The 24,111-nt window shown below is 41.5% G+C and overlaps 2 protein-coding genes across 4 annotated transcripts in view; both read left to right on the top strand.

Moving 5' to 3' along the window:
- WNT3 (Wnt family member 3) overlaps positions 1 to 24,111 on the top strand; it is a 203,792-nt gene that overhangs the window by 62,352 nt on the left and 117,329 nt on the right. Inside the window, exon 1 of one of the 3 annotated variants that reach the window (XM_075846544.1) lies at positions 13,328 to 13,419. The exons of the other annotated variants lie outside the window; for them this stretch is intronic. The gene's annotated coding sequence lies outside the window, so the exon portion shown is untranslated. Of the gene's footprint in view, positions 1 to 13,327; positions 13,420 to 24,111 lie in introns of those variants that run through there. 3 annotated transcript variants of the gene reach the window in all.
- RPRML (reprimo like) lies at positions 6,014 to 7,197 on the top strand. The gene has a single exon (XM_075847008.1). The coding sequence runs from the start codon at positions 6,269 to 6,271 to the stop codon at positions 6,602 to 6,604; it is 336 nt and encodes a 111-aa protein (XP_075703123.1). The 5' UTR covers positions 6,014 to 6,268; the 3' UTR covers positions 6,605 to 7,197.

The following is a 24,111-nucleotide window of genomic DNA, read 5'->3' as shown; positions in this document are numbered from 1 at the left end:
TATGTACAGTTTTCTTACTTCTAGGGTAACTGTTCATTTGTGATACATTCATATTACGTTTTACCCTTTTATTTTGGCTCGTTGATATAACTGATCTTCCATATTCAGCAGCCATATGATGCTTGTTCCTAGGAGATAAAAGGAAAAGATCACCATGTGGACGAGAATAAGAACCATGCCACCGGATATCTGTCAAAACCACTCAAAACCGCAAAAGGGAGTAGCAAACTATAATAGCCAAGAAAAAACACACACGAGACAATATTAGTGTTGTACAAATCATGTCTCTGGATAACACAGGACGAAATGTTCCAAACTGGATCATTGGGTCTGAATACAAGAGCACGATATCCCAGAATAAAGACCGCACAATTGTGTTTAACATCAAAATCAGGCCGAATTCAGACAAACGTGGGGAAACTCTGATGTGAAAAACTAGTTTTCCACATCCGAGTTGGTCCCCGTTTTCACGGATCCCCATAGACTTGAGTCTATTGAGGGATCCGTGAAAATGGAACAAAATAGGAAACGTGACCGTTGTTCTAACTTCTGTCACACGGACGTATACCGCGGACGTCTGAATTCGGCCTAAGTGGTATAGTATACAGAATAAATCCCATTATATATAATATCCACAATTTACTTCACTCATCACTAACATAAACCTGACACGGTTGCATTTAAAATATATGTTCATCTTTGCAAAAAAAAAATTATTGCTCCAATGCATCTAGAATACAAAATGAAGTCATTTTTCAAATAGTCTTCTTTATAAAATCTCTGACCGTTTTGTGTATACAGCTCCAGTACAGACCTATGTATTTGAATGGTCGCGTATTGCAACCTACCGAATGGTTGGCAAGAAGTAGAGGACAAATGAAAAGGAATATGACTGCAGGATCAGACAACACAGGGTTTATTGGTAGGCTTTAACCAAGGACACATAGGAATTCATAGGAGCTGTAGACACAGAACGGGAGATTTTTGCAAAGTTACTTTATTTTTTATTTTAGATACAGTGAAAAGTAAAAAATGGTTGCAAAAGTAAACACACCCTTCAAATATATATATTATGTCCTCTCCCCATGACTCATCATTTAGGAATGGAGTATGGCAAACCTCTTAAAGGGGAATCGCACCTAAAATTGTCTTTTGATATATTAAATAGAGATATCCTGAGGATATGTCACTGGAAAAATCATGATACAGCGATATGTCAGGAGATTGTACCCTAAATCTCACTTTATATAATCAAAACCTGGCCTGGTAATGTTCTTATCACACTAATACATGACTCTTGATTCTTTACAGTGTATTTAAACTCAAGTCCTGCACCTGGTTAAGATCGGGAAAGGATTTCAGTTAATGAATTGTAAAGAGGAATGTTCTCATTCACTGACAGCCAGCAGAGATCTTGAAAATAGTGAAACATGTAAACACTGCATATATTAGAAAGTTGCAGAACTTAACGTTATATAATGTTTAAGCTTTATTGACATAAATCTATAAACCCCTTTATTGCGTTCACATTTACGTACAATAGCTTCCCTGTCTGGAAATGACTAAATCGGCTGCGCCATCTAGTGGTCAATGTATGTAGCTGGACATTTCCTAGTTTTAGTTACGTAGATTCATTTTGCAGGTTAATATAGTGCAGTGATCTGCAACATCCCAGTGGCTGTGAAACTACAACCCCCAACATGCCTTGACAGCCTGCGATCTAAATAGTTTTGACCCCCTCCTGTTGTGGACTAATAGTATAATGGAAATAACGTGGTCAGTGAAGGAATATCAAATCCCGCATGGCAGCAGTGTATGTAATATGGCCGCAATCACCATTTTTTTTCATAATCAAATCACCTCTAGTAAACTTCATAGAAGTGATTTTTACTCATGGATTTCCGGGTCATGGGTCCTTTTTAGATTTGTTGATTGGGATTATTCTAGATTCAAGATTGTAACTTGATGGGCTTCAGGAATTGCACATCATTACAATGGTAAAATATGTTTATTTAAAGGGTAGCTAAACTTTTAAATACTTTTGACATGTCATAGTGACGTGTCAGAGGTTTTGATTGGTGGGTGCTGAGCACTGAGACCCCCACCGATCGCTAAAACAAAGTGGCAGAAGTGCTCAGATGAGTGCTGTGCCGCTTCATTTCTGCTCAGCTTTTCTTAGAGCGGTATACAGGCTCAATAGAAAGTCTATGATTCCATACACTGCTAACCCAAGCACTTCTGCCGTTTCGTTATAGCGATCAGTGGGGGTCTTCGTGCTTGGCCCCCTCCGATCAAAACTTCTGACATGTCAAAAGTTTTTTAAAAGTTTAGTTCCCTTTTTAAAGGGTAACTAAACTTTCAGAAAACATAGTGACATGTCAGAAGTTTAGATCGGTGGGTGCTGAGCATTGAGATCCCCCACTGATCGTTATAACGAAACGGCAGAAGTGCTCGGGTGAGGGTCTCAGTGCTCGGACCCCCACCGATCAAAACTTCTGACATGTCACTATGACATGTAAGAAGTTTTTTCTGAAAGTTTAGTTACCCTTTAAAGGGTTATTCCCATTTTAGACATTTGTGGAATATCTACTGGATATGTCAATTGTCTGATATATGCGGGTCCCAGATCTGGGACTAGCATCTATTTCGAGAAATGGGGTAACCCTTCCCCTGTTCCCACGTTTGAGGCAGCTGCTGGCCGATTCATCCAGGTGAAGAATGAATGGCACATCTCTCCATACTGTTCTATGGGAGTTAAAGAAACCGTTATGTAAGCGGCATGGGGGGAAAGATGACCACCTTTCTGGAGATAGTTGTATGTCCTAGAACTGGGACTCGCATCTATTAGATATTTATGACATATCCCATGGATATGTCATAAATGTCTTAGATGGGAATAATCCTTTAATGGCTGAAAATTCCTTAAGCCATACAAAGATCATGTCAATGTCTCCTACAGGATTAGCACAATATTTATGCCCTGATGTGATCATTTCAAGGTACATCACAATGAATTCTAACTTCGATAAGAAGCATAATCAATATTCTGATATACTTTGTGTTTCAACTCATTTTTCAAGAAATTAGTTTGCTGTCACTGAATGGAAACATCCTAATTTCCATCAAGAGACTAACAAACTCTTCGGCTCTGTTCACACTGGTGTCATGACTTCAGTTATTACTCTCGCCATGACTGCTATGATGGTCCTGTTGTACAACGGATCCTCATGGGTTCCAATTGCCAATAATGGGTCTGTCCGGTTTCTGTTTTGACTATACTATTCAGGCCTACAAAAAACAACAACTTATGAAGTGAACCCTAGTGGTGGTGTGAACAGAGACTTCGCTGTGAGACGTTTTAGATTTGTATGGCTATAAACAAAAATGTTTTTCTTCTTGACAGCAATCAGAGATCTTGAAAATGGTGAAGAATTGATACACAAAGTATATTAGAAAGTTGAAGAACTTTTTTATTATACAGTTATGTAACCCTGTAGAGGTTTCCAATGTGATGGGACCCACGTCAATTGGTGGGTGATTCAAGAATTTGGAAAGCACATTTAAGCCTATAGTTCCCATGGTGAAGCCCCAAATAGATTGACCCCTTCACTCTGTACCGCTCAGCTTCAAAGGAACATTGATCGTTTATGCTTCATAATTTACACCTCATCCAGTATTAATTATTTATGTATTAATATTGAAGGAAGGCAAAAATACATCTCAATTTCTGCACAAAAGACTGTGTACGCACTTAAAGGAACAGTTCAGGTAAAACTAATGCAGGCTATGCCTAGTGCAGGGCCAGAGGGGGCGGAGCATGACACAGGGATTCATTGAACACTAGCAGAAGTCATGCTCCTCCCCCTCAGGCTCTGCAATATGAATCACACAGTTTATCAGGTTTACCTGGACTGTTCCTTTAAAGATTTTGCATGTCTTATTACTTCACCCGTCATCTTTACAGTCTTGAACCATAAACTTATAAGGAGCAGCATTTGAAGTTGTTTATTGAATGATGGTTTTAACAAGAGACTAAGACAATAACTATTGGGTATTGAAGCTTTGTCAGGATCACATTAATTAATAGAACTGTGCCGGGAATTAAATGTCATTGGCAAAATGCAGCATCGTTTCTTATTGATTTCTAGAGGAATAAAAATCTGAAATATGTCAGCTCGGACCTAAATAAGTGTCACAGAGTCATGTAATGTTTTCAACAAGTGAGTGTAATTCTCAGAAATATACGAACACATCACCAGATCACAGAAAAAAACATTAATAGAAAAGAAGAACTAGGAGGTAAGTTTTCCACTTGATTGTTAAAGCACTAAGAAGTCTTATGAGCATGTTAAATATTAAAGGGGTTCTCCGGGGCATTTGGCATTTTAGATTGATGGCCTATCCTTAGTATAGGTCATCAATATCAGATCAGTGGGAATCTGACTACCGATACCCCCACGATCAGCTGACTAAAGGGGCATTCGTCGCCGCTGCCGCTTCAGTGTTTACTATGCACAGCGCTGTACACCTCGGTATTGGCTGGGCCTGGGATTGCAGCTCAGTCCCATTCACTTGGATCGGCCATCGATATAATATGACCCCTTTCAAATAAAATGTTAATTTAAAAGAAATGTCCACTTTGGACAATCCACTTTGTAAGAAAAATTAGCTGATCACAGGGAGTCCTGCTGCTGGGATCCCCAGCGATCAGCTTTGGGGGAACCTGGCAGCTAGTGTTCAGTTTTCCTGCAGTGCCACCACAGGAGAAATGTAGAATTACACAGTTCCTATTAAAATCTATAGCGGTCTGTGTAATTCATAGATGTTTCTTGTCCTCCAGAGACTTTTTCTGGCCCATGTCTGCCATGGCAAATAATGGATCTCTCTCTATTAATTCAGAATTCCCTAAGGGTATTTTAAATAATTTTTATTTTTATTTTTTTTAACCAGACAACAACTTTAAAGAGAACTTTAAATCTTTCCTGACATGTCTATTTTAGTAAATACTTGTATTCCCCATAAATAACAATTTTGAAGCACCTTTTCTTATAACTCTGCATTGTGCTGTTCCTCTGTAATTCCTACTAGAAAGTTCTGAACACATTGACAACTGGACATTACCATTTCCCTTGACAATCTTCACAGTCTCAGCACTGATTGGACAGTGTCAGACGGTGTAGGGACCCCCCCCCCAACTGGTAACACCCAGTTTTTAATTTATTCATAAATTTCTAGGAGGAATAACAGAGGAACGGTACAATGCAGAGTGCTAAGAAAAGCTACTCCAGATTTGTTATTTCATGGAAAATACAATTATTTACTAAAACAGACATATCAGGAGAGCTGACCGGTCCTTTTTACAGTGCATCTCCCCATCTCCGTGCACTTTACTACAGGATCTAAAATAAACTTAGATTTCAGATGACGCTGAAGTCTTGTTTCTATTCGTGCTACTGGCTTCAATCCACAGACATAAACTCTGATCATACAAATACTCCACCTGTTTCCTTTCATGGTGTAGAAAAGAGAGGGGTTGTCCGATATTTGCCGAGATTCAGCGTCAGCGCTGGAACCAATACCAGCTATAACTTCATGAGTCACGATAATCAAGATTTCGTCATCGAAAGTCCGGATTGGGACACATATTTAGGCTACAAAAGGAACGGCACCTTAGTCTAAGACAATTTTTTACACCAGGACGAGTTCTCTGTACGTTTTCTTCCTTTTACCCAAAATAAATCAATGCAGAACGTTGGCATCAATGTATATTTATCTCAACGTATAGATTTCTTTATAGCATAAATTCCGGAATGTATATATCTTTCCAGCAGACTATGAGTTAAAGTAATCATACGGATTGCCTACGCTGCTGCTCAGGGAGACAGGACACATCCAGCTTGCTGGACTGTGAAGCATAAAGTGCTTGCTTTAAGACTGAAGTGTCAACTTCAGTCCATCACTACCCCCCTTTGCTTGCCAAGCTAATGGTTTCTCCCAGCAATATATAAGATCGGTGAGCACCATCTCACCTCAGAGCATAGATAGTCCGGATAATAGAAGAGTTGATGTGGGTGAGAATCTTCAGCACAAGTTTACTGCAATGGATGGACTCCATATCTGAGGTGGTTGCACCAGCCGTGTCTTCTCCAGCCTCACCGTGACCTTACCCACCGAACATGGTATCTTGGACACTTTCCTAAAGAGATTTGCTGAAGTTCCATCTCCACTTTTCTGACCTAAAGCTTCTGGAAGGTCCACAACTCCAAAGATGAATGGGACTTTCTTCAACCAGACTGTCCTGGACCAAGGAGCTTACAACAACTCAACCCAGGGACTTGGATCTTTGATTGGATGTTGCAATGGGACCAGGGCTGTCATCACAAATGATGGGGGCTCCCTGGTCTTAACTCCAGATGAGAGAAGCTTGTTCATCACCAGGGTGGTCCAGATCGCGGTTCTGTGCGTCCTATCCCTCACTGTCATATTTGGCGTATTCTTCCTTGGCTGCAACTTGCTCATCAAGTCTGAAAGTATGATAAACTTCTTAGTGAAGGACAGGAGACCATCAAAAGATGTGGGTGCAGTGATTCTGGGTCTCTACTGAATGCCAGGGTTGGTCCTACACCCGTTGACAACATCTTAGGGACCCATTCTCTAGACCTAATGGAAGCTGTTCATATGGGCAGTATTGCATGGAGTTCCTGGGTCTGCATGGGGTGTGCCAAATGAAATCCCCACCATGAATGTGAATTTAAGAAATGACAAAGCTGCTATCTCTTGGTTCCCTGTCTCCCCGGGCAGTGATCGTACCCAGCACTGCAGCTTCCCTCCTTGAAAGTAATTGACTGTCTTGTATTTTTATACCTGACGGGTGGCAGACAGCCTGTATACCCTTCTATCTGTTTCTAATCTGGCGGTTAATCATTTGCATATTCTAAAATGATCATTTCTTACCTCAAAAATTCCGACATCCCGTACTTTGCCCCTACTCATTTTGTGGACACGTTTTGAAGCATGTTTCCAAGGCTGCAGTCCTGTTTCTTCAAAGTGTTTTGCACTCTATTTATTGAATACCGAGCATGACGGAGAATGCTTTTTTTTTTGGTATGCGTAGTCAATGTTAATTCTATTGCAGTCAATGTTTGTGCTTTTTTTTGCATTTTGATGAAGATGAAAAATAAAACCTACTATTTTTAATGACTGTGCTTATTTCCTATATGATCACAACGGGCAATCGCGTCATAGAATAAAGCGCCAAATGCACTTTTGTACCTGTAAGGGGTTAATAGCGGGTTGCATTGGAAACTAAATGGCAAACATAGATCATAAATAATTACATGATGGGAAGATCTCTGCAAACAGGGATAAAACTAGCGTAACATGGAGCTTATTACTCCACCGATAATTAGCCTCTCGCCTGATAAGCGGTTTGTACTACAGATACGTCTTCCCCTCATCCGTATGACAGTTTATCCAGGCACAAATTGGACAATTTAATGGGCACAATTTTTGTTACATCAGCATCAAAGATACATTTTCCATAGACACCAATGTTATATTTTACACTGATATGTAAGAAAGAAATGCTAAAAAGAAGAATTTGTCCAAATTAGTCATGACCGAGGGTTTTCATGATATTTTTCCTCCCACTTTATGGAAATTTATAGGCTATAACTTAGGCATTTATGGATGAAATGCAACCGGGACACATAGGGAATACATTATGGTTGAGGATAGAGAGATAGGGTTGCATGATTCGCCCCATATTATCATAAAGTTTTTAGTCTTCATAGAAAATTAAATGTGTTGGTCGGTCAAAATGTGCTAAATCTGGCCAGCCGTAAAAAAAAAAAAAAGGCTGAGACCAGTTTTTGATGCCAAGCACAACACCTTATTAATTATAACAGGTCTATATATATGGCCATTGTCATGCAATGGTTAATTGCATGTACCCCCCCCCCCCCTCAGCTTCAGCTGCTGTATATCTGCATATAGTCCTGTATCTGTGCATATTATATATAGTATTGGACTGTGCTTATTAAAAATACATTTTGTAGAAAAAAATATAAAAAAACCCCTTTCTTCTCACAGAGTAATTCCCAGTAAACATCGGCAAGTCAAGTTGTATCCACAAGTACTGCGAAAAACCTCAACAGATGTTTTGGGATTTAGGGCTGAAAAACTCACCCAGGATCCTCCGTCTTATAACGATGCGAATACTAAAATCTCCACAGAACAGCGGCCGCAAGATCGAAAGGATTTGCTGGATATAAAGCCTTTTTCACATCTGACACACAATGAATTATTCCCTTTAAAAAGACATAGGTATGTTCTTTTCTTTCTTTCTTTTTTTCTCCTACATGGAAAAATAGAATTACGGTGCAAAGTGGCAGAGTTAATCCCATCTATATATACAGCATTGTTCTTACAAATCCTTTCTTACTAGCAATGTTCTGTATTTCTCTTAAGACCCCCTCCCCAATATATATATATATATATATATATATATATATATATATATATGTATACACACACACGCACGCACGCGCATTCATTCATACATATACGCACACATACACGCATGCATACACACGTACACTCATACACGCACACATGCATACATATATACATATGTACATACACACACACACATACACTCCTTAGGATGCAGATACTTTTAAACACTATGCAGTGACGGATCATTATAAGGGCACTTCGGGCGGCTGTCCGGGGCCCAAAGCTCCCAGGGGGCCCATGGCCGGCCAGCCCATAACATTTTTGGGCCAGGCGGCACGGGCCCCCTCATGCCCGGTGGCATCGCTGGCACCAGAGGGGGCACCGGTGCTAGCGACAACCACACACATACTATAGGCTGCAGGCCACGTTAGGCCTGCAGCCTATAAGGCGCTGGGAAGACTCCTTGTGCAGGCCGGCATGATGACGTCACTGCATTACGCTGGTCTGCGCAAGTGTCCTGCCCTGAGGCTGTGCAGCGCTCCATCTGTCGTTGGAACGGGGCAAGGTAAGTACAATATTTTTTTGGCTGTGTGGCACTATATACAAGGGGGGCTGTGTAGCACTATATACAAGGGGGGGCTGTGAGGCACTATATACAAGGGGGGCTGTGTGGCACTATATACCAGGGGTGGCTGTGTGGCGCTAGCTACAGGGGTCTGTGTGATGCTATCTACAGGGGGGGGCTGTGTGTGGCGCTACCTACAGTGGGGTGTGTGTGTGTGTGTGATGCTGTTTACAGGTGGATGTGTGCAGTGCTACCTATAGGGTGTGTGTGTGATGCTATCTACAGGGGCTGTGTGTGGCGTTCTCTACATGGGCTGTGTGTGGCGTTCTCTACAGGGGCTGTGTGTGACGCTATCGACAGAGGGTGTATGTGTGATACTATCTACAGGGGTAGTGTGTGGCACTATCTACAGGGGCTGTGTGTAAAGCTATCGACATGGGGGGGGTGTGATGCTATCTACAGGGGCTGTGTGTGGTGCTATCTACTGGGGCTGTGTGTATGTGGTGCTTTACTTTACAGTTTTTGAGTTATATTCAGGGGCACAGTGTATGGTACTATTATATTTATGGACAAAGTGTGTGGCTCCATGATAATTTTATCTTCGTTTATAGGTGTGGAAATGTTGGAAAAGTGAAGAGCCGAAGACATCAAAGTGGCAAATTCTGCAGAAATAGGTCATGGCCGGGAGAAGTCGTCAAGAAGTCTGGACCGGATGGAGAAGAAAAGAGGAAAGAAAACTACTAGAATCTGAGAACTCGTCACCTGTGAGTCACTGGATTTATAGAGAATCTGTCACCTCTCCTGACATGTTTATTATAGGAACACCTAGTATTTCACAAAAAGTCTTTGTGCAGTCCAGGACTGAGACAAATACGTGTTACCATTCCCCTTGTCAGGAGGATGTGTCTCTGCACAGTGTGATACTGTCAGTGATGGTTGGAGACTGTCAGTATGTAGGGACACAACCCTTTGACAAGGGGAATCGTAACACTCATTTGTTAATGCTTGCACAAAAAAGGTAGTGCTCACAATAGTTACGGCGCGGCGGTGGAGAAGGGAAGCCCAAGTTTGGGTAACAGCCCAGGGCTTATGTTCTACTTAATCCGCCACTGACGCTATGCAGAGTAGGGCGGTAGCTCCCTGCTCTGCCATTTACTAGGCTACAGGCCACGTTTGGCCTGCCACCTATCATGCACAGTGACGGGATCCATGCGCAGGCTAGCTTGATGACGTCACTGGATCACGACGGCCTACGCAAGGATCCCATCAGCGTTGATTCGCTCCGTTCGTCGCAGGATGGCACTATCTACAGGGGGCCAGTATAGCGCTATCTACAAGGGGGTGTTTTATGGCGATATCTACAGGAGGGGCTGTATATTACTAACTACAAGGGTAAGTTGGGGGAAGGCATCTACAAGTGGGATGTGACACTGTCTACAGGGGAACTGTATAGCACGGTCTCTACAGAGGGGCCTGTATAGCACTGTATACAGGGGGGGCTGTATAGCACTGTCTACAGGGGGGCTGTATAGTACAATCTACAGAGGGGGCACTATTTACAAGGGGGGGGGGTCCGGTCAATAGTTTGCTATGGGGCCCAGTCTTTCCTAATTACGCCCTTGATTGAAGTGAATAAAGGAAAGCTGCAATTCCAGACACAGCCTATGCACAAGAGAGGCGCTGTTTCTAGGGAGAAAACTGAGACCCTTTGTCCAATCCTGGACAACTCCTTGATTTTCTGGTAGTAGTTGGCACAGATAGTGTATATATACTGTACAACAATTCTCTGTTGCTACTGACATGTCTGTATTTAAAAAAAATACTGTAGATACAGAGATATTTTGGACTAAGCAATTATAATGGTCAATATAGAATTAATACAAATATTCTGATTTATATCTGATTATTACAACAAGCGTAAATCATTGTATAACCCATTCCTACTAATTTTGCAGAATGTCATTTCAGGTGCATCAAAATATCTTCACCCCAATGTCACATGCGCTCATGCAATGCTTCTATCTTTCCATTTACACCCAAATGTGTAACTCTTGAGTCAGGAATCCTATTAGTTTCCTGATGCTCGTTTGCATCATGTATTTTCTCCCCTCTCTATGTGTAATGTAGTTAAATGAAGACTCGCCAGTGCAGCGATGCATTATGATGAAGTAGCAGAGTTGTCCGTCCATGCCATGACTGCTCTTACCTGCTATCTCAGGTCCTCAGATGTTCTCCAGCACATGGGGAAACTGTTTTGCTTCAAATACCCCAAGTATTTATCTAATCTAACTGCATAATAAAATCAATGATCGTGCATATATAACATTTGCCAAATTTAATAGTTGCCAATTTCCTACATCTTAAAAAGAATCCCTGTTTAAAAAATCACACTTTTCTATTTGAATTATTATTATCGATCATACTCCCTAAGTCCGGGTTCCCACATAGACGGAGTGGAATTTCCACAACGGAATTTTGTGTGGAAATTCCGCAGCATTTACAGTAGCAGCAAAGTGGATAAGATTAAAAAAATCTCATGCCCACGCTGCGGAAAATAAATGCAGCGTAAACGTTAATAAATTGGCCTGCGATGCAGAATTTAAATCTGAAGCATGTCAATTTATGCTGCGTTTTTGTTGATTTTCTGTCGCGGGTTTTCCCCATTGGATTCAATGGGGATGCAAAACCCGCAACTAAAAGCCAAGTGTTGAGACTTTTGAAACGGAATCACAGCAATTACGCCGCAAAAAATCTCAATTCCGGGAAAAAATAAAAATCATAGTTACCCAGAGCGCTCTCCTTCCTGCAGTCTGGTCTCCAGGGATGACATTTCATCCCATGTGACCACTGCAGCCAATCACAGGCTGCAGCGTCACATGGCCTGCAACGTCATCGTAGAAGGTCGGACTACGTACAGAGAAGAGGGAGGGGGTATGAACTTTTTTTTCACAGCGCTGCTTTCCAGGTCGGATACGCTGCGCTGTTCTTGCGCAGCGTATCCGACCCGTGGGAACCCGGCCTAATGAAGATATTTTCAGCTTCCCTGCTATGCTAAAAGGATGCACCCCTGGGTGACCCCTCTGGATGTACACACTTGTAAGGTTGAGCGTGGGGCACATCACAGGGATACATTTTTTTCTCTTTATACCAATGTTTTTCTTTGAGTTTAGAAAATAATCTTATGTTGTTTGGAATGATTATACATAGACTGATGTAAATGAGAAATAATATTGGAAGTCTGGAAGTAGTGACCCTCCTTGCAGTGCCCATTTTATCAGACGGAGTGGATCCCCAATAGGAAAGAAGCAATAATCCTAAAATAACCACCCATGAACACCATTTTTTTTTTGCGTTTAAAAATTATTTACTGCGATTTGTTATGGTCCTCATTTAAAGACCATCCTTATAAAACATTTCAGATATTTTTTGATATGACTCCTGAATGGGCTATCTTTAAGCATTCTATCAGATTCGGACAAGAGCAGCCTTTCTAAACTTAAAAAGCTACTTTATATATTTGGGCGAGCGCAACTTTCAAGAGTATACTTTGGTATTGGGCGAATCCTGGCACAGTGCCTTTTGTGTTCATTGTAACGAAGGTTGAATACTTATTTTGCATGGAATGGCTAAAATCGACCCTGCAGAAAGAGGCACAGGCAAAGCAGTTCTTTTTAGTTTGGCAATCCTTTATTAATACACAGTCTCTAACAATGCGCAAATCTATTCATGATTGTTTTATAGGCTATGTACATGTTTGAAAGTGTTGTTGTTTTTTTTTTTATAAAAATGTGTATTAGTGTGTTAATAAACCTTGTAAATACATTTTATTAAAAAATATTTTAACTTTTTGAGATACAGCTGCTTTGTACTCTCTATACAGAGCAACTGCATAGTTCGCTATTCACTGAATCCGTCAGTCGCTGATGGGTTCACTGTCAGTGGGTCCTGCATGTCTCTGACAGACAGGATCCACCTGTAATCTATCACTTTTAAGTTAGGAGGGTACAGGATTTAGCCAACGCTACAGCTGCTCCGTATAGAGAATACAGAGCAGCTGTATCTCAAAAAGTAAAAATAATTTTTAATAAAAACTATTTAGAAAGTTGCACCAATCACACTGACTGACATGGTTATTTAAAAAAAAAAAAAAATATGCCATTCAAAGGTTTACATAGCATTTAATATATCTTTATAGAGGTTAAAGCTCTGTTTTTCTGGTACAGAGCTCCAAATCCCATGCACAGACGTAGATTTAAAGGAGTATGCTGATCTCCTCTGTTATTTATAGTTTCCACCTCTGGGACCTGCACCTATCTGGAGAATGGCCACCGTATTCAGGCAGAGAATGAGCGGAGAGGTGCACATCCTCCAGTTACGGAAACCACCGATCAAGAGTGGTAGGTGGGACCTGCACCTATCAGACAGCTAAGATATAGCCTGTGAATATGAGATAACTGTCTGAGATGGGAATAATTTAAAAGAAAAAAAAACACCACTAGAGAAGCTTTAAGGTGTTCTCTACTTGTGACAATCCCTACTTGTTAAAAGGGCCCATTGACAATAAGCTGCTTCCAAAATATCCCCTGTTGGGAGCACAAGCGATCAGCTCTAATCTGTGGAGAAATCTGGCAGTAAGTGTTCAATTTCCCTGCAGCACCACCACAGGAGAAATTATGCATTACACAGTTCCCATTCATATGAATGGATTGCCTGTGTACATGTCCTCCAGAGGTTGGGTCTTCAGAACATGGCACAAAGTGGAAAATAAGTGGCACCATATTCTATAGTCTAAGGAGAAGTTGTCAATCTTGTAGCCCCCCCCCCCCACCATCATACTTAAGAATCTTGACCACCCCAAGGTTCAGCTGGATCAGGAATTATTTTATACGTAAATACGGCACTAAACTTTATGCCTTTATGTCCTGAATATATAATGTGTATACAGCAGTTCAGTTTCCAGACATATTGTATTTGTGTTATGTGGGTAAATGCCGGCAATGTGACCTCCACTCTTCTGAATGAATGCAAATATAAGGATACAAGTAAGCATCACTGTGGAGGATCGCTTATGCCCATGAGATTTCCCTATAGATACATAATGCAAACAGAGACTCGCTCTATAAATAAGTTATAATGATCTTTTCACAAGTCACTTATTTATAGCGTTGCCTATACAAGACGAAGGCAGATAAATTGTGGACTGAATAAATATTCATTCTATGACATTGATAAGGACTAAAGCTGTCTCTGGGGCATACGGATCTATGTGTCTCGATAATGTCACTGGATTTTACAGAATTCATTAGCGATATACTGGGTCTAGTTTTAAGTAATGTATATGGGAGGTAAATAGTTTTTTGGCGTGGTTGCCATGAAGCACTTTGGACTACGGTTAATTTCCAAGGGAGGCACAATGGGGACGTTTATCAATGCAATGATGTCTGATTGTTTTGGGCATAGTTGCATTAAAAAAAATAGCATTCAGCCATTGACTGGGGAATACGGAACTCACTGCACCAGTATAACACCAATACACCAGTGTACACTAGCAAATGTGCCCCAATGTGTATAGTATTTGGAATGATATTCCCATGATCTGCTCATATTCATATAGGTTTCCTATATGGTCCTTGAAGCTCTTAGACCCAATTGAAACTGCTGGGCCCCAGTACCAAATCTTTACCATGCCCCGCCGAATCGTCACATGCCAATCATAATAGTATTACTGATTGGCAGACCGGTCTATAGCCCCCTATAGGCATTCCTTATAACTGCCACCATCACAAAAATCCAATTATATACTGAGGCTATAGGTTAAAATCAAAACGGGGCAGCTCTTACATAGGGTCTGTATCCTTTCCTTGTGTTCGTGTGCCACACGGATTTTCCTGCAGCAAATTCACAGCGTAATACCGTACCAGCAAAGTAAATAAGATTCTAAGTATCGAAATAATCTCATCTACACGTTGCAGATTTTTTTCCGCGCGGAAATTCACCTGCGGTGCGTATTTTAAATCCGCAGCATGTCAATATCCGACAAGTTCATAATAAAATCCACCAAAGTACACATCAAAATGTAAAAACAACACCAAAAATCGCATAAAAAAACACACCATTAAGTGTGGATTTTACCTGCGGAATTACCTGCGTTTTTCAAATTTTTTATTTCCGATTTTCCGCATCAAATTGCGCAGCGTGTGCATGTAGCCTAAAACATCCTAATAGGTTAATGGGCTTCTTATGAAATGGTGTCTAGTATGTGTGATAGAGAAATTAGATTGTGGACCCTATTGGGGACAGGGGCTGATGTGAATGATGACGAGCTCTGTACAGCTCTGCAGAATATGTTGGCGCTATATACGCAACAGTAAATAAAAAACTAAAAGGGAAACTGATTTCTATTGATATTGGCTTTGGTGTGCCCTGGGAATGAAACCAGTAAGATTATGAGGCCTACTGGTCTAAATATGCTGAATATGAAGGCGCTATATAATGATATGTAAAATATACATTATAATTTAATATACTCCACTGGGACATAGAGATATGATTGGGCAAATGATCATCATAATAAACCATAATATCATAATGTACAATAATTATTATAATAGGGTGCCAGTTTATTGACCTTTTATATGACTTTATGACTGAAAGGGTTAAGATGGTGTGTAAAAGAGAAGCATTGTTTAGGGCACTGGATCTTGTTTAGTTGGCATCTTTTTTTTGCAGCCTATTATCGTCAAATAGGATTTCCAGGCTGTGCGGCAAGTGGTATTGTCTAATTCTGCCGCCAGCTGAGAATGGGTTTTGCTGTTTCAGAAGAGACTGATTTAATCGAACGGCTTTTTAGTCCTACAGTTTGTGTTAGTTGAGGAGAGCGGGGTCCCCACACACCAACTATAGTCCTATAGAGCAGGGGCTTGTTAACGTTTCATGAGTCCCTAATTAAGGAGTTCAGCTTAGTCACATCTAGGGCCGCTGGTGACCTAGTGAAATGTAGGTCGTATGTGGAGCGAGCAGCTGCTGGATCACAGGCACATCCTGCCGGGAGAACTTGGGGACAGAAACTTTTCAGAGTTTTGCTGGCAAAACAAAAATAGATGAATTTCATTAAAGTAACCTGACATCTGTGACACTTCCTTCTCCACAGACTATCATTTTCCACAACTTTCCCATAGCTTACTATTACTACTACTACTAATTAGCGTTGGACTTCGGTCCCTAGGAAATTATTCTTGGGGCCCACCCACCATCTCTACAGAATATGTGCACATCCACTTGTTATCAGTGTACACATTGGACATATCGTCAGTAAGGTCTAATAGTTGTTTTGTGAATACCCATAAGAAATCGACCCTAGTGGCAAGTGCTTGGCATAACCCATTCCGGATAATACATGCTTGCCATGGCTATAATATGTATGTAACCCCTAGGTGCACATACCATAGAGGCACCATGTGGCTACTAGGGGCCCTTGGACCAAGGGGGCCCAGCCTGGGTGGTCCCATCCCCTATTCCTATTAGTGGTGACAACCTTTGCAGAATTCCCCTCTCCAGACGAACTGCATGGTGAACAAACGAGGGGAGGAAATTGGCCCAAAGGCCATGAAAACAGCATGAAGATGAAAACAAACACCAAGCCTGTCCTATTTGGCCAAACCTGGCACCATAATGGGGGCCCCCGTTTTGATCTATGGGGCCACCTTTCCATGTATGCTACTGTGTATTTTCCTGCAATGTCCCGCCCAGGAGGAGCCAGAGCAACGGACGACTACTGAGTTATGCTTTACCAAATGGCAAATATGGAAAGTGTTCTTTATCTACATATAATAATAATAGTAAAAATTGTAAAATAAATTGTGACTAGATTGCGGATCAGCACTGGGCAATCTGTGGCATTCCAGTAGATGTGTGATTACTAAACCCAACATTCTGCGTTCACTATATTCATGCCGGCATATTGTAGTCAGATTTGGCGCATGTAGAAGTTCCGTAAAGGCTGCAGGGATTTCTCCTTGATATTGTACTCCGAGAAACCATAGATAAAATATGAAAAAAAATATCACTATATTTAGCAGTGGTTTTCCAATGTTTCATGGGTGACTGAGCCTTCCATAGAATTTCTTTCCCTCCCAAGACATCTCTTTGTAGCCAAGCGTCAAAACTTTACTATGAAGGGAACTGGAGCCCCCTCCGTCCACCCCACTAACAACGCCTCTCTTGTACCCCATCACACTGTTCCCAGCACTGACATCTCATTAATCTGAATTCTGTGTTTCTAATAATTTCCTGACGATTTCTGTGACAATAACAAGCAGGAACAGGGGTTTCCGTGGCAACCAAGTTTTCTATCGGAATGAGGTACCGAGAAGAGGTGGGTCACCTCTCCGCTGAGCCTTGATGATTTTGGATGATCATAGATATCTGCCTGTTTCGCTTGAGAAAAACCCTTTAGCTGCCAAGAGAATCCTATAGACGGCTGTAGTCGTTTGTAAAGGGTTTTCATTCATTGTCTTCGGTACATCTTCTATGGAAAATGTAAATCTCAAAAGTCTTGCCGTAGAGAATTACCCGTAACAAGGAACTTTTTGAGAGGGTTGGGGGGGGACCGACAGTATGTTGGGAGCACAACCCCCTAATCCCCATCCGGACTGGTAGCTGGCTAGTTTTTATTTCCCCGCACAACGATGTCAACCTGGGAGAGCCTTTTACAGGGTTTGCCGTGGGTCTCCGCAGGAAGGGAAGTGGACTTTGTGAGCGGTGTGGCTTATATAAATAGACAAGGCTAATATATTCAGACCCCCTATATTAATAGCAGACCCACTAAATATATTCAGGCCAGGCCCACAGTAATATATTCAGCCCCCTAACTTAATTCAGATCCGACAAAAAATATTCATACTTACCCTCCTCACCCCCGACTCTTGCTCCGCTCTGGGCACAACTTCACTGGGTCCTGATGCCGCTGCACGCTACGTCTTGGCGCTGGACGGTATCAGGATCCAGTACAGAGGCGCCGTGGAGATGAGCAAGACCCGTGTGCGAGAGGGGTAAGTGCACATGCTTATTTTTTTGGGTTTTTTGCTTCTCATGTGCCCTATTTTTTGCCCTCCTCCCCAAGTACTGGATGAAAACCATATATCACCGGGTGGGTGAGGCTAAATATAGGGTCCATTGTGCAGTCCATATAATGCTTATACGGATCGTTGTTTTTTTTGCAGCAGCAGCGCTCTATTCTGTTTAATGGAAGTGGGGGACCCCTGTCTAGTACATACATGTGGCCGAAAGGGGTATTCTAAAATAGATATCGGACAACCTCTCTAAATGGAAATATTCTTATTTCAGTGATAGAAAAACAGAGGATACAATACCCCATAAATAGGAAGATTTGCAGTTCTGAGATGTAGGAAACTTTATAACAACTCCATGTAAGCTACAAAGGAGACCAGAAGCCAGCAAGAATAGTAAAGGAAAATAATGAGAATAAGTTTGTGCTCCAGACAAGGGCAAGAAGTAGCTACCTGAGGGCTACCGTTGTCATATATAACCTCTCATGCGGCTAATTTGTCTGTCACATGGTTAACCCTCCCCCCATTCTCCCTCTCTCAGCTCTCCCTGGCAATCAATCACCGTGAGGTAACCCTCCCATGATAACTAATCAGCTTCTGTCATTTTGCTTAACAAAAAACGGCTGAAAATACGGCGCTGGTCTCAAGGGAAAACAGCCCCTGATTTTCATCCGTCTTTTAAGCAACTTGCCGTTTTTGCGGCGTTTTTTACGGCCGTTTTTTTTAGCTGTTTTTCTATTGAGTCAATGAAAAATGGCTCCAAAAATGGCTCAAGACATGCACTTCTCTTTACTAGGCGTTTTTTTTTTTATGCGGCTGTTTTTTTAAAACGGCCGCGTACAAAAACGCCCCATGGGAGTGGAACGCCAGTTTTCCCATTGAAATCAATGGGCAGATGTTTGGAAGCGTTCAGCCCCCACGTTTTTCGGGACGTTTATGGCCTGAAAAATGGCTGAAAATAGCCCGTGTGAACATACCCTAAAGGTTAAATAAACTTGGTTGAGAAATGCAAATTTATACTAAAATATGGGTTTAAAATTGTGGATGACAAAAATAATTTTGGGCCAAGAACAGAATCACAGACCCCCAGAATCACAGGGCGCTACTTCACATCTTGGGTCATACTAACATTCTCCTAAATATGGGTAAGTGCACCAGCTAGGCTTAATTAGGTCTTATGTTATATATCTAATGCACTAGCTTTTACACTGAGCTCCTACACTTTGTTTCCGTGCTATTCCTATTCCTATTCCTATACAGATGTATCCCGTATTGGAGTATACATTAATCTAACCTGTACATACTTTTGATTAATGTATATACTGGTGATCCAGATACAGATTTGTTTTAGATTCTCTGTTTCTGTTGTTTTGTTGTTATTAATAACGATTGTCTATTGTTCATATTTGATAAACATGGACTCTTTTGTTCTCTAGTTTATATATATATTTCATTGTTAGAGTCCATATCTCTAATAACTTGAGTGGGTGGTTGAGATTTGCTTCCCACCCTGACATTTATATGCCCTGTGAGACTTCTTGTCTAATCACAGTCTGTATCATGTCTGTCATTCGTTTTTATTTAGAAGAGATAAAACAATAGGATTAGAGTTTTTTTTTCCACCATAATGTTTTATGACCTGTCAGTAGGATAGATCAGGAAACCTCGATAGCTGGGATCACTACGGATCCTGAGAGGGTTCAATGTGGGAGGGTAGACCTCTCATGCGTGGTTTCCCCATGGAAATGATTGGGAGTTGCAGAGTACCACGTGCTTCAGATAGAATATTATTGGTTATAGCAAGATGTGTTGAGCAAATTCTTCTTTTCGAGCGTTCTGAACCAAGAATGTCTTTTCCTAGGTGGATGTTGAATGACTCTTAGGGTATGTGCACACACACTAATTACGTCCGTAATTTACGGACGTATTTCGGCCACAAGTTCTGGACCGAACTCAGTGCAGGGAGCCGGGCTCCTAGCATCATACTTATGTACGACGCTAGGAGTCCCTGCCTCGCTGCCGGACAACTGTCCCGTACTGTAATCATGTTTTCAGTACAGGACAGTAGTTCCACGGAGAGGCAGGGACTCCTAGCATCGTACATAAGTATGATGCTAAGAGCCCGGCTCCCTGCACTGTGTTCGGTCCACTACTTGCGGCCGAAATACGTCCGTAAATTACGGACGTAATTAGTGTGTGTGCACATACCCTTACAGGCACAACGAGTCGCGGGTAGCCATTTTCCTGTGTAGTGCAATAGTCTGCCTGCCTGGGAGTGAGCAATTTACTAAGGGCCGTCTCAAGGGGTATGTGGTCCCTTGGATAACAGTGGGCTCCCTGTCTACCCCACCCCTGGGAAGTGTAGAGCATGTTTAGCCATAGCTCCTCGGGCCCCTCAAGGTCTTAGCATCTTCCTCAGTTTTCACGGTGCGGACGCCAGCCCTGAATATATTCCACACACATTGCCTTCTCCTGGAAGAAGATCCCATATGACTTGCAGCTCTGTAGCTGGGCATAGAGTCCATTATACACTTAGGTTCAGTTCACGCAGAGTTTTTTTAGCGCTGATTTTGATACGGAAGCCACATCGGAATCCGCATAAAAAAACTGCCCAAATTGCCACCCATTGATTTCAATGGGAGGTAGACTTGTTTTTATTTTTCCCTGGCGGCTTTTGGGCTGCTTGCAAATACAATTCTCTGTCTTGGAGTGATTTCCGCCCCTGACTTCCCATTGAAATCAATGGGAGGCAGAAAAAAAGTGAGCGTTTTTTTGCGTCATTTTTTTGCCCGATGTCCTTGCATTAGATTCAACAACCGTCCGCAAAAGCGGGGGAAAAAAAACATTAAAATAATGATGGCCGAAAACTCCATGTGAAATAGGCCAAAAAGTTGGATAACTAAGAATGTCTATAGTATGGTTATCATGGACCGCGGCTGGAGGGGTTCCATGACTGCAGCATCTTTTAGCATGTCAGCCATAGTTGTCCACCTACAGGTGTTAGAACTTTACCCGACCTGGTCCATGCATACACCATAGGATCTAATCTACATCTTTCACTAGATATCGTGGTATTAAATATTCAGAGTATACAAGATAAAGGGCACAGTGCATAACATTGGCATGATGAAGAGATGTAGACAACAGCAGCATTTCTTAGGTTACGTGATCGGAGACATCTGCATATGGTGCTATAATGTGTTGAGCGCTGTCAGAATAACTCGCCCAAAAAAATGGCATAAGAAGAAGCATTCTAAGCTACTTAGGGGCATTCTCTAGTAGAGCAGGGGTTGGGCTTAAAAGCATTGCCACTCAGGGGGGAAACTCCTTTAAATATGTATGAACTATTTTCTGTAGAGCAGTCCAAACTCCTAGTGCAAGAAAGAAGTGGAATTTTTACGAAAGAAGGTCATGACTGGTTAGGGACGAGCAGATCTGGGCAATGAGCAGATAAATGGGGAATGCGAGCTTCCAGTACTGTACGAAACCCAGAAATGGACTAGTCCAATGGTATGCAGACTATAGCTTGCAAGCCGTAATGGAACTACAAGTCCTAACATCTCTAGATGAAAAAAAATTCTGCAAGTATTGTGCCATTCTTATTTTCTCCAACTTTAATTTTCAGCAAATATATAATCTAGCATCTTTGTATTATGTCATATTAGCTGTTTAATGTTTTCAGTTTGTTTAGGAAAAAAAACATCCTTTTGCTTCATGGCAATTATTCAAGCTGGTTGCTGTTGACAGATCTTTTATTTTTGCTCAATACTTTATGAAATACTGTTAAGAATGGAAGCTATGGGTCTGAATTTCAAATTAAATTGGTTATGTGGGGACCGAAAATGATTATCAGTGTAGTCGCTGCAGTATGTGGTACACTCGCTAATATACATTCCGGTCCTCCGTCGCGCTGATTGAGATTTTAATAGATTTTTATAGCGCTGACGGGGGACCGGAAAGCTAGTGGCACAGTCTTTCTTCATGATGACACGACTCTTCGTCATGTGACCGGCCCGACTGTACTCCATGTAATCGATGTACTACTGCTACGTCAATTACATAGAGTACAGCGGGACCGGTGACATGGCGAAGAGTCGTGTCGTTATGAAGGAAGACCATGTGGGTGTTCATGTGTTATCGTGCCGGGGCCTCAGCACACGGATCCATAATATGGCACCATAGCCTGCAATTGGTCCATACTCAACCTTTGTGTGCCTCCGACTTTACATGCAGATTTTTCTCCGTTTTCATCAGAAATTGTAAAAACAGATCACTACATATCGTATTATATAACTATTCTCCTTGTTAAGCATTGCTATACTACATAGGTATAGTACCTCGTGAAGAGCACCACAGGGTGGCACACAAAATGCCTATGAGTCCATAACACAGACCCATAGGGACTCTATGTGCCACATGTGACATGGTCGATGCATGCAACAATGCCGTATACATGGACCCTAAGACGTAGGATAAAATAAATGTAATATAATATGATCTGTCAGCAGCAGCTATCCTGCTTCTTGACAGTTTCCAGGTAGCAATTGATTACAAAAGTGTAGTGCAGAGGTGTGATCGTATCTTATAATTGCACAAGACCCTCAACCAACACTATTCCCTTAGGGCGCAGAGGTTTTCCTCACACTCTCTCCTCCTGACATAACAGGGGTTAAATAGATCTCCGAGAGAGTGCGGATTGTGGGAGGAATATCTGAAGCATGAAACCCATATAACATGCCTATAGAATCCACAGATGCTCCGAACCCTTATTACATATGTCCTTTCCCCTCCTACGCCAAGAGGGCGGCACGCTGGGCTACGACAGCATATGCCAGCAAGGTTGCACTGCTAACGGATCAGCCACCACCTCATGTCACTCTGCTAATATTAGACTCAGAAAATTATACATGTTGCGTCGTTACATGGAGACTTTGTTTTAGATTTTTGTACTGTACACAGAAAACAGAAGGAGATTTCCGATGTGGAAAAATACCCCCGCCTGAATCTTCAACGAGGGTCAATAAGATTTTGTAGCCCCAAAACAAGCTGGACGCAATGTCTTAAAGGTCAAATCCAATAAAAATGACCTTCTGATAATGTCACAGGGACATAGAAAGTCTCTAATCTCTAAACTCTACTGATGGAGAAAGAAAGTCTTTATAGAAAGTTTGTACCCCTTTTGCAGTTCAGCCTTCAGGCACTGACCACGTGTCCATACAATAAAAATAGATAAAACTCAGTAGCTGTTATAGCTCCATTATAACTTTGCGGTCATTTCAGCGTGCCTCTGATAGACTATGTTTGTATGTTTTTACTTTTATGTTTGTATGTAAAAACTTTTTGATCCAAATGTTTGCGCACCACTATATATGCAATGTTTCATCTGTATGCAATCAGTGTAAACATATTGGTTCAATAAAAAATGTTGTTTTATTAAAAAAAACAGTACCAAACGGGTAAAGTGAAGATGAGATGGAAAGTTTATTCACCTAAATGTGCAATGTTTTTCGCCCTGCTCCATATATTTCTTATATCTTTATTCTATCTATCTATCTATCTATCTATCTATCTATCTATCTATCTATCTATCTATCTATCTATCTATCTAATCTATCTATCATTAATTCATCCATCCATCCATCTCTCTGTATTTACACTTGGTCCTATTCTATGTCAATGTGCCCTAAATGTACAATCTGTGTGCCTATCTGTCCATCCAGCTATCTATTTTCTATCTTTATGTCACTTTAGGACATTACATTTTCAGATCGGTCTGAGAAACAAATTATTTTGGTTTCTAATTGACTAAACTTTGTCAAAGCTGTATATAGCAAATCTCGAAGTAGCCACAAGACCTAAGAAAAAGGGAAGATGTGAATCCTTTACTGGTATGAGGAGCCGATGTCTCCACCAATAGCACATTAATCTGACCGTGTTTATAGCTCGTCTCGCAGGAAGACCGGTTCTGGTCATTGCAGGGCAGCGGTGACACTCTGGACACAAGGGGGGCACTGACCATCT

Source organism: Rhinoderma darwinii, chromosome 13 (genome assembly GCF_050947455.1).
Source record: "Rhinoderma darwinii isolate aRhiDar2 chromosome 13, aRhiDar2.hap1, whole genome shotgun sequence".
NCBI lineage: Eukaryota > Metazoa > Chordata > Amphibia > Anura > Rhinodermatidae > Rhinoderma > Rhinoderma darwinii.
Note: the sequence above shows the minus strand (reverse complement) of the source record. Positions and strands in the feature narration are given on the sequence as shown.